The sequence below is a fragment of the Aythya ferina genome (genome assembly GCF_964211825.1).
Source record: "Aythya ferina genome assembly, chromosome: 3".
Taxonomy (NCBI): domain Eukaryota; kingdom Metazoa; phylum Chordata; class Aves; order Anseriformes; family Anatidae; genus Aythya; species Aythya ferina.
In genome coordinates this window covers 45,011,495-45,022,568 of record NC_140298.1, presented here as the reverse complement: position 1 = coordinate 45,022,568, position 11,074 = coordinate 45,011,495, and the positions used below count along the sequence as shown (strand labels likewise).

At 48.1% G+C, this 11,074-nt stretch overlaps 1 protein-coding gene across 4 annotated transcripts in view; it reads right to left on the bottom strand.

Moving 5' to 3' along the window:
* Window positions 1–11,074, bottom strand: part of FRMD1 (FERM domain containing 1) — a 49,808-nt gene that overhangs the window by 17,435 nt on the left and 21,299 nt on the right. For all 4 annotated transcript variants that reach the window (XM_084513457.1, XM_084513456.1, XM_084513455.1 and 1 more), the window contains 6 exons: window positions 9,028–9,104; window positions 7,229–7,415; window positions 4,816–4,971; window positions 2,402–2,467; window positions 2,126–2,194; window positions 1,762–1,936 (listed from right to left, as the gene is read on the bottom strand). In XM_084513457.1, coding sequence (XP_084369583.1) covers window positions 1,762–1,936; window positions 2,126–2,194; window positions 2,402–2,467; window positions 4,816–4,971; window positions 7,229–7,415; window positions 9,028–9,104 — 730 coding nt within the window. The remainder of the gene's footprint in view (window positions 1–1,761; window positions 1,937–2,125; window positions 2,195–2,401; window positions 2,468–4,815; window positions 4,972–7,228; window positions 7,416–9,027; window positions 9,105–11,074) is intronic.

The following is an 11,074-nucleotide window of genomic DNA, read 5'->3' as shown; positions in this document are numbered from 1 at the left end:
TATACGCCAAGCAAGAGAAGCAGTAGATCCCAATTTGACTCTGGAAATTTTTGGAAACATTTTTAATAGTGAACCTGTTCAGTTGCAATTTTTACAAACACTGCCATGTTGCTATCTGACCAACAACAGAGTAAACAACAAAGAGTCACCAAAAAGGGACTTCCAAGAATGCAAAGGGTTTGTGAAAGCAATCTGAGCCTTTTACCAACATACGCTTGATTAGTGAGCCTTTGTAAAGGTTGCTGGCACATGGCACTAGTGGTTCCCACACAGCTTCATGCCACTTCTATAACTCCACTGAAGGAAAAGACAGAAATAACCAAGCTCTATGACACCAACGGCCACCTCTCCTCGTACACTGATTCCACGTAACCATGCGCCACCACTTCAGAATCACAGATCACAGAATCACAGAATTTTCTAGGTTGGAAGAGACCTCAAGGTCATCGAGTCCAACCTCCAACCTAACGCTAACAGCCCTCCACTAAACCATATCCCTAAGCTGTACATCTAAGCGTCTTTTGAAGACTTCCAGGGATGGTGACTCCACCACTTCCCTGGGCAGCCTGTTCCAATGCCTCACAACCCTTTCTGTAAAGAAGTTCTTCCTAACATCTAACCTAAAACTCCCCTGGCTCAACTTAAGCCCATTCCCCCTCGTCCTGTCACCAGGCACGTGGGAGAACAGGCCAACCCCCACCTCTCTACAGCCTCCTTTAAGGTATCTGTAAAGAGCAATAAGGTCACCCCTGAGCCTCCTCTTCTCCAGGCTGAACAAGCCCAGCTCCCTCAGCCGCTCCTCGTAGGACTTGTTCTCCAGGCCCCTCACCAGCTTCGTCGCCCTTCTCTGCACCCGCTCAAGCACCTCCATGTCCTTCTTGTAGCGAGGGGCCCAAAACTGAACACAGTACTCGAGGTGCGGCCTCACCAGAGCTGAGTACAGGGGGACGATCACCTCCCTAGCCCTGCTGGTCACGCTGTTCCTAATACAAGCCAGGATGCCGTTGGCCTTCTTGGCCACCTGAGCACACTGCTGGCTCATATTCAGCCGACTGTCCACCATCACTCCCAGGTCCTTCTCTGCCTGGCAGCTTTCCAACCATTCCTCTCCCAGCCTGTAGCTCTGCTTGGGGTTATTGCGCCCCAGGTGCAGGACCCGGCACTTGGCCTTGTTAAACTTCATGCAGTTGACCTCAGCCCATCGGTCCAGCCTATCCAGATCCTCCTGCAGAGCTTTCCTACCCTCAAGCAGATCGACACACGCACCTAACTTGGTGTCATCTGCGAACTTACTGAGGGTGCACTCGATGCCCTCGTCCAGATCATCGATGAAGATATTAAAGAGGACCGGCCCCAGCACCGAGCCCTGGGGGACGCCACTAGTGACTGGCCTCCAACTGGACTTGGCTCCATTCACCACGACTCTTTGGGCCCGGCTATCCAGCCAGTTTCTAACCCAACGAAGCGTGCGCCAGTCCAAGCCAAGAGCAGCCAGTTTCTTGAGGAGAATGCTGTGGGAGACGGTGTCAAAAGCCTTACTGAAGTCAAGGTAGACCACATCCACATCAGAGATGGATGTGAACTCCTTAGAGTTGACAAGATGGACATGGAGCAGTCAGATCCCCCATCAGAAAGTACAAATTCGAGGAGTTCTGATCTGCTCTCAGGTGGGAGCTGCTGGTGCCAGAAACAAATATCAAAGCCTAACATACTGTATGTACTCTTCCCCTTACCAAAGCCACCTGCTCTTCTGCCACATACCTTCAGCCTCCTCCAGCTTTTGGATTTGCTTCAGCACTGGCTGGATATTCAGAAAGAGCCGGTGGCTGTTGCTGAGGAGCTGCAGCAAGTGCCGTGACCTGAAGGGGCAACCTGTGTAGTAAACCAGTTTCCGTGCAGAGGGCAAACCGTCTGGCTGTATCTCAAATTTTTTCCCCTGCATAAAGAGGAGAGATGCCAGTGAGTGAGCACGAACATGTCTTTGGCCACATGGCTAACCGAGGTAGCCGCAGTCTTGTGCGTATGAGTTACAGGACTTGACATGGCAATTTGGGCAGGCCGACAGCTTCGCCAGGTCCCAGGTGGGCAGCTCACTGCCAGATGGCATCCGTTCTGTCACACTCACCAGAAACGCCAGCTTCCCGATGTGCGACCAGGGAAAGTCGTAGAGGAGCTGACGAACGTGGTTCACCTCCTGCAACACATCAAACTCGGGGTGACACAGGAACTGGCAGGTACAGGGTGGAGTCAGCGATGTGCAAAGAATTTGCAAACAACCAAGAATGCAAGATATGCGGAGCCTGCTGCTCACAGGGGAGGCAGAGGAGTGCTGGTGGGGGGAGGACAGGGGAGCTAGGCAGAGTTAATGCTACACCAGAAGGCTTTCATGGCAGCCTGTTACCTGATAGATGTGCATTCCTCTAAGGGTCAGGCCCAGGATAACTGTTGGGCGATCCTCCTTCTTATCCTAAAAGGACAGAAGAGCCTGGAGTCAAAGGTTAATCTACAAAGACCACGCTCTTGTTCTGGCACCTACTGCAAGAGAGGTAGCAGGACTGCTCATCAGACAGATGCCATCAGCCCATTTGCTTTTTATTGTTTCTAACAAGCACCTTGTCTTGTTGATCCCTGAAAAATTCTGAGATCAGAAACACCTACAAATCCCCTTGTACTGGACATCTCCAGCTTTTCACCAGCAGCACATGCCCCAAACAGCCCCAGAGAGGGAATCCTGCAGCTTAAGTGATCTGAGGGCATGGACCATTACTGTTCTCAGAGGCAATTTGTAACAGACTCTCTTACTACCGCCGCCATCTCCGCTGTTAGCGCAAACATTCACATCTCTCGCTCTCCAGATGACAGAGCCCAAAACAGAAAAGATGTCTGCCCCTTCCCCTTACCACAGCACGGCTGTTCTCACCCTGGCACGTGCTGGACCTCAGGTTTACATTTGCCAGGAGAGAGCTAATCAATGCCCCAAGCTACAGGACTTTTCTCCTAACCTTTTCATTTCAGTGTTGGGAACAGACAGTTTTATGTGCTTAAGGCTGAACTGGAAATTTGCCTTGTTTTTCCTCGTGCTGTACCTTCATACCACATAATCTCTCTCTAATTAGGAGATTCCTTTGCTTAAAGACTGAAAACCAAAAATTCCCGAACTGTCCAGCACTAGTTAACTCAATCTCTCTACTGGCATGGTGGAGTCAGAGGGGGACGACACAGACTTCTCTTACTAGGAGGAGTAGGAGGAAGAAAATCGCTGTGTAAAAATTTCTGGAGTCACAGAGCTCAAACTTCACACCAAGACTTTCTCACCTGGCCTGTCAAGATGCAAGCCACACACTGTCACATCTACCTCAGCCTCTGCCCCTCTGTTAACACCCATATCCAGCAGAACTCCAGCTGAAAGTCACTAAGAAATGCTTTCTGCCTCCTAAAGTCAAAGAGCTTTAATAAATCAGTGCTGGTCTGGAGAAGGGATATGGTGCTCAGCGCTGCCTGTTTTATTTGAGTCCCCAACCCCAGTGGCAGCTACAAGGAGGGTGTAAGATAGAAGTGACTGCTACTGAAATCTCATGGCAGCCAGTGCACCAACACCTTCACCCAGCACCCCTGTGAGCTCGATCAGGAGCTTTGTGGCCCAGGAGTCACCCAGAAGGAGGATGCCCCACCACAAGATCCCTTGTGTCATGCAGCAGGAAGAAGAGCATGTTGTGGATAAAACAACACAAAGGAGTTAATGCAGAAAATATGAGTTCAAGTCAGACTCAAATTTGGATATTAAGGGCAATCAGTTTCACAGCCCCAGTGCCTTCAGATATAAATTATACCATGTCTTGCCAGCTGGATTTCTTATGGCATTCAAGTGTAACCAACCCTCTTATGACTGCATCATTAACAGCATTAGCATCAAAACGGAGAGGACAGAATGGCAGAATAGAGATAGGGGGAGCAGCTAGTTTGTGAAGGACTGAAACTAACCCTAGATTGAAAACCGAAGTGGAATTTATCTCCTTTGGAATATGCAAGGCTCTTCTCTGTGTTTCTGCAGTAACTAGAGCTGCCACGTTTGGTCAAAAGAAGCAGAAACTTTCCAGACTGAATTCTGACCCAGCACAAACAGCCAAAATGTTTAATCATGAGTCTGACAAGGTAGAGCAGCTCCATTCAGAAAAGAAGTTCATGCAATTCCTAATTGCTTGAGCAGGTTTCACTCACCTAGGTGGAACACAAAACTTCTCTTCAGTCCTATTTCTAGACTACACTTTTAGCACATCAAAGTGAAGCAAATCTGGTTAAAGCAGGCTTGGGTGGAAAGGCAGAGACTCAGGGACGAGCAACAATCAAGGAATCCAAAAAGCTGAAAACCATACAGCCAAAAAAATACCCAGCACTCCAACAGTGTTGAAGGGAGGTAAGAAAGGTGGGATGACTTGTGTCACCTTCAGTTATTATGTGGTGTCTGTGTGAAAGCTGACTGACCTCCTGTCACCATTTCAGTGGACTGCAACAAAGTGCAGCTTCTCAGTGATTTCCCTGGTGCGAGTACACTGACAAGCAGGGACAAAGCAAAAATTAAGTTTTGCCATTCCTGTGGCCAGTTTGTTGGCTGAGGGACAAAATAATGTTCCAGCTACACCAGCAAATTGGAAGCAAATTTGTTTATGGGGACAGGTCTCACAGCCTGGATATTTTAGACTTGTTTGTCCTCTCCAAATCAGAGGCAACTGTTCTTCAACTAGACAGAAAGTGAAAAACAAAACAGTGACCCAATTAAAGAGGAGAAAGATGTTTAAAATAAGCTCTTTGTTTAACCTTCTGCAGCCTGTAGAAGTGGACGGGCACATCTTCCAACAAGCAGGACTCCTTAATGAACTTCAGCACAGCTTCCTTTGCACTCAGGCCTTGCTGTTCTCGGTGCATCTCTGGGGCATGTTTCAAGATGTAGTCGCTCCCTCTCTTTGCAATTATCTAAACCACAAGGAAAACAAACAGGTCAGCAACTCTTCAGTGAAGCCCACGAGAGGCAGCTGTGATCAACAGCAAAGCCAAGACTGGAGGTGGAAGAGGTTCATGCATTCTCCCAAGAAGTTAGCCCAGGTTCACCTCTACCTCCCTGGAGGATAAGCATTTAAAGCAGCTCCGATGATACTGATGTCTCCCAACAGATCGTAGATGGCAAAATCATAACAGAGACTGCAGAGCTCGTGTCAGCTCTTTTCATTCTCAAGCGCTGGAATTAGTTTCCCTAACTCCTGGCATCCCTAAATGCTTATGGGCAGATAACAAATACAGCTCTGCATGCCAACACAATCAGCAGCAACATCTCCCAGCACTGCAGAAATGCTAGAGGGTTGTGGGTTTTTTGGTGTGGTTTCTTTTTTTTTTTTTTTTGTGCGTTTTGCTTTGTTTTTACTTTAAAGACCAGAAACTACACATTAGGCTTACTTAGCATTTCCATAGTCAAAGGGGAGGGTAACACTATCTCAAGGTATTTTGTGTCTGTCTGGAGTGGTTGGCAGGCATGCAGCTTTGCTAAGCAGTAGAGAAACCTGCAGTGGACCTTTTTTTGCTCTTGCCCTGTGAGTACCCAGTTCCTATGCTTGGCCACATGCTCTCTCCAGACAACACTACAGGGCAGCCCAGCCAGACTGGCCCCTTCCAGGCCGTGAGCAGCAGTGACACGTAAGACAAGTGTTGGCTGAATTCACTTCACAAAATACCCTGCCATGCAGGATGCTTAAAACTAGACCCCACCAGGTACCTGTGAATGTCCTGTCAGAAGCAGCCTGTCCTGACCCAAAGCAACCGGACCCCATCACCCAAATCCCACTTCCATTTTAAATTCAGTCCCTTGTTTACTCTCTTGGGTAACACCTCTGCTCTCCTTGCATGCTGTGCCAGATAAACTGCCCTCCCGCGAGGAAGGCTGGGCTCAGGGAAGAACAACATCGATGCCATCAGCTGTGCAGCATCAGCAGAAAGAAGTACAGCTCCACAGTTCAAAGCTGGGTTGCCCACCCCGGGGCAACGCCGCCTCTCCTCACTAGCAGGAGGCTTGGGGCAGCTCTTGCCCAAATGATCTCCAAAGGTGATCTCCAGCACGTGTTGCAGGAGGACATGCTGGAGGAGGAGTATCTCCCCCACAGCAGCCCAGGGGCAGGGAGAGAGGCGTCCCTGTGACTGCCAGGTTTTGCTCTTTGTAGTGATAAATCACCCACATACTTGCTTGGGGCTGTGGCTCAACGCAGGTGAGCCAGGCTTTGCCTTGGCCTTTGCAATGTTTGCCAGATGAGCAATGGTCTACGATAAGACTTAACTGCCCCATAAACTGCATGCACCAGACTCAGTTTTTCCAGCCCTTTGTTAGCTACCTTGTGCCAGGTGCCCTGTAGCAAGGCAGGGCACCCGATGAAGACCTGCTGGTGGAGAAAGGAGCACTTCTGCACTGCACGGCAGGCAGGCTGCGACTTGTGCCTGCAGACTCCACCAGCCTTGACTCCGTGATGCAACCCCTGCCACTGCTCTGAACATTATCCCCAAAGCAGGTGACAGACCACAGTCAGGCTGCAGAGGAGGCCACGTCCACATTCTGGGAAACATCCTTCCCCAGCAGGTATCAGCAATGGAGGCATCCATAACATTGCTAGCTTCTTTTCCTATTGCTCTGGATGCTAAAGTGCTTAAAACAGTTTTCTTGACCATTTCACCACAAGAGAACTCCCTGCAGGTAACCAGCTCTGACAGGCTTTTTTTTTTTTTTTTCTTTTTTTTCAAATTCTTGTTTCTCAGCTAATTTGCCTTCATTCAACAATAAAAGTAACTCTTGGCGTTCCAAGCCATTTGTAGGTCTTGGAGGGCACGAGTTAATGTACACGTGCTTACAAATAAGCATGTAAAACCATTTTTAGGCCATTCCCTTTTCCCTTGCTATGGTTGAGCCTCAAATGAATGACAAAGCAGGAACCAGAGGCGCTGCACAGCAGTTACTACTCCTTGGGGTCCAGGTCTCTTCATCCCAGAGGTAAGCATTGCAGAGCTAGGACCAAAGAGCAACATACTTGGCATTGCGGCCCAGAGGTTTTCCGTAGAGCTTAGCTTGTGCAGATCTTTCAGATCTTTGCAGATCAGCAGGAGCTGGGGAAGTTGTGTGGCTGCAGCTAGGTACCAGCCTGACATAGCTCCTGCTGCATGCAGGTTGTTGACAGAAAGATCCTCTCAAACTTACCCATTGCGGGAAATATGCCTGAGGTTCAAAATATTTCCCAGTGTGGACCTCCTCCCTGTAGTTGCCCAAGTCTGCCTGCAAGCTGTAGGCAGCCAGCAGGAAATAGATTTCTTCTTTGTGGTTGCACCGAGACATGAGCACTTGCTCTTTGAGATGACAGTAGTAAAGCTGCCTTGCCACCTTGTCACTGCAAGACACAAGGGCAGATTTGTGTGAGGAAGAGAAGGAAGGTCAGGATAATACAAGGACTTTCAAACGCATCTTCCTTGCGAGAGAAAGGCTTGAACTGGCATCCCTGATGTCTGCCCATGCCACCATGACACAGTTAAGTGCCTGTGGGAAACCCCAAGCCAAGATCAAGGTCTTCTCACACAAAGCATTGTACAAACATGGGAAACAATAGTCTCTATCTTGGGGAGCACGAGATCTAAGAAGTTAGGGCAGAGGGTAGATGAAAGAAAACTCATATCACACCTGTTTTGGAGACTGACTACATCAAGCGCTTCTGTGTTTCTGGAAAGCCTGTAGCAGGCAGGAGAACCAACTCCCTTGAATCTCAGTCCTGCCTCTTGCACAGCTGTCCTCCTTTCCCCTCTAAACCTGGCACTGCTTTTTCATTTCACCTTGCCTTAGGCTTAAGGTGCTTTTCAACTGCTAATTCCCTGCAAGGTAGATCAAAAGATGCAGGAGCCCTGGGCTTGTTTTAGTGTTCTTCCTTGAACTGCTAACCAGGCACAGTCTGATAAGGCATTTGTATCCCTGATAACGTGTACACACACCCTCACAAGAGCTCAAGGGAAGCAGGCTGCTGACATGTATGTACAGACAAAGTGCTGGACACTACAGTCTGCTTATAAAAACATGCACGTAGATTGAAAGGGCCCCGTAACTACCTCTACATAGCTCCACAAACCTGTCCAATTAAATTACTAGTGCAAGAGAAATTTGCATGTGATGCTAGAGGATATGTGCATAGGGGGTGGAAGAATGCTGTGCAATCTTTGTACCTAAAAGCAAAATTAAACAAAAAACACTGAACAGCCAAACAGACTCCAGAAGACTTGCCTGCATTCAAAAAGAGAGACTATGGAGGACAGGGTGGGGGGAGGAAAAAGAGGGGAGAAAAAAAAAAAGCTTTGTTCAAGAGGAGAACAAATGCCAAAAAATTAAGTAAAGATTTTAATCTACTTGAATTATCCCAGCTCTTGGCTTGCCCTGGGGTCACAGCCACGCCAGCAGTGCTGATGCAAATTAATCCTGTCAGTTGTTCATTTTCAACTACCTCATCCTTTGTTCTGTACCATGCAGCCAGTGCGGCTGTGTTTTGAGTGCAGCCCATATTCCACGTGAATGGATCACACTCAAATGCAAAACTCTTTAACTTATGAAGTCATTTCTTTTGTCCGTTTACAAAAGTCCATTTCCAGGAGCAGACTGCACAGAGCACTGTGCAGATACAAAAACCTGAACCAGAACTGCTAGCGTGTGCTCTGGAGTATAAATACCTATTTTTTGTATATTCATCTGATGCTTTTCACACGACCAAAAGATGCAAACAAAGGCTGTTAACCATATTTCAGTACTGCTGTAATTCAACCTGCTCTCTAAACACAGATGGGAAAGCAGTTACCATCCTCCCAGGGACCTAGGGATAAGGAATGTGATACAGGAGGAAAACATGCACTGTTCGTTGTGGAAATCTGGGTAGTTCTTACAAAAACAAAAACAAAAATGCAAGCTGATTTTTTAAGGAAGTGTTAATAAGGAAACAGAAAACAGTACCACAGAAATGAACTTACCTTATTACCCTTCCATTTTCTACGTAGTATTGTACTCTAAAGAATGCAACAAAAGGAGGGCTGAATTTCTCTGTTCCCTAGAGCAGAGACAGAAGATTTGTTAAATAACGTTCAGCATTCAAAATTCCTCTTGTAACACCCTCTTCTCTCAAGCTTGCCCCCCATACTGCTTTTAGTTTGCTAATCTTAGCTCTTCATCAGTTTTGGGGAGGATCTGACTACCACCAAGGCTCACATCAATGAGGCATCATAAAACATTTAAACAGGCTGAAAGGCAAAACATCCCAGGGAGAGCTGAAGAGTCTGGATGGGTGGATAAGCCGGGTATAAAAGAGCCCCAGAACAGCCTGGGGATGCCGAGCCTGGCTCAAGTTACCCAGCTCAGCACCTGGCAGCATCCTGGACACACTAGTGCTGAACACTGCAAGTTTAACGTGGCCTTCCCCAGCGCGCCAGGCAGGCAGGCAGCAGGCAACACGTCACGCTGGTACCGCTGCAGCCCCCCCAGCACACACCCGGAGTTAACCACGCAGCCCAGCTCTGTACCACATCCCACAGCGGGGACGCAGGGTGCTGCAGGAGCTGCTCAGCCAGCCCGTGCTGCCTGCGGCCAGGGCGCACCAGCCTGACATTAACTCCTCGCCTTTTGTCTGGCAGGGCTCCTGTCTAGCTGTTCACAGCTTCCTGCAGCCGGGGAGCAAAGGGAGACGCTGCTGTCTGCTTTGAGATGTCTCTTAGAGGAGAGTCAGCAGGAGTTCTCGTTTTAAGGACAGCCTTCCCTTCACTTACAGGCTTGCTTGAACAGGAGGAGAGGGGGAAGAAGGAACATCTGATCTTATTAGCTCGTTCTCTCATCTTTTCTTCTTTGGCTCTCACTTCTAATGTTTGTGCAGGTAACTGCTCACAGAGACAGTCCCAAGGCTTTGCTGCCCAGACCCATCTCCCTGTGCATGGCCCGTCTGACACCGACAGCAACTTCTTGATCATCAAGCAAACACTTACTTTTTTTTCCCCCTGGATCTTGCCCAGAGTCACCCCATTTTAATCAACAGAATGAGGCTTTCCACCTGAAGCCTCTTCACAGGAATTTAATTCCTGTCTCCTAACCCAGTCCAATAGTCTAACCCATTTTAGGCTTCAGTACTGACAATGGCAACTCATTTACCCTTTGGGGATTCACCTCACATGAGAGACTCAACATTTATCCAGACTTCAGAAGTGTTTCAAGAATCCTGCCTGGTAGCAGCCACAAAGTGCACCCCACACTGATGTGGCCAGAAGCACCTGCCTTGGAAAACCCTCACTGGCAGGAGGGACAGCTCTCCATGTGGCTTGGGGTTGCCTCTGAAGTAACCCTCACTTATTTGGGAGAAGCACTATCAGGTAAGGGATCCTCAAATCTTACTAGGAACCTGCAAAGCTCTGTACATAGCAGAAACAGCAAGCATGCCTACTCTGCAAAAGAAAACCCTTGAGGAAAGTGGAAAAAGTTATAATGCACCAATTAAGATATCAGGGCGTAGCTGTACATTACACTTTATTCTAGACTGCAGCTCCTTCAGTAATAACAAACAGGCATTATCGTGTCTCTAAATGACCAGTGCTAGACAATTACACAGGCTCGTCTTTATTTCACGCAGTTTTTCTCCTCTCCCTTGACAAGGCTGGCTAGCCTCAAAGAACTAAGGCTCTTCTCAAACCAATCTTTCCTCTTTTTCCACTGTCCTCTCATGTATATTCTGAAAGTCATGGCTCCAGCCCTCTCCCTCACTTCAGGTGGGGTGGGGTTCAAGCCACACAAGGTCATTCTAGGTTTTTCTGCTTACGTGTAACAGTAAAGTCTTTAGACTTCTCCCAGGATAGCCTATCTTCAAAAGGAAGCAAGCAATTAAGCAGCAACCATGTCGTTACTATTGCTGAGGTAAAGCTGTATGGAGGTTTGGTTTATCTGTTTTAATTAATTGCATGAACCGTGCACGAGTCACAGCATCTTGCTGCTGAACAGCACTCTCCAGACCACCTTCCAGAAACGCTTTATGGACCTTAG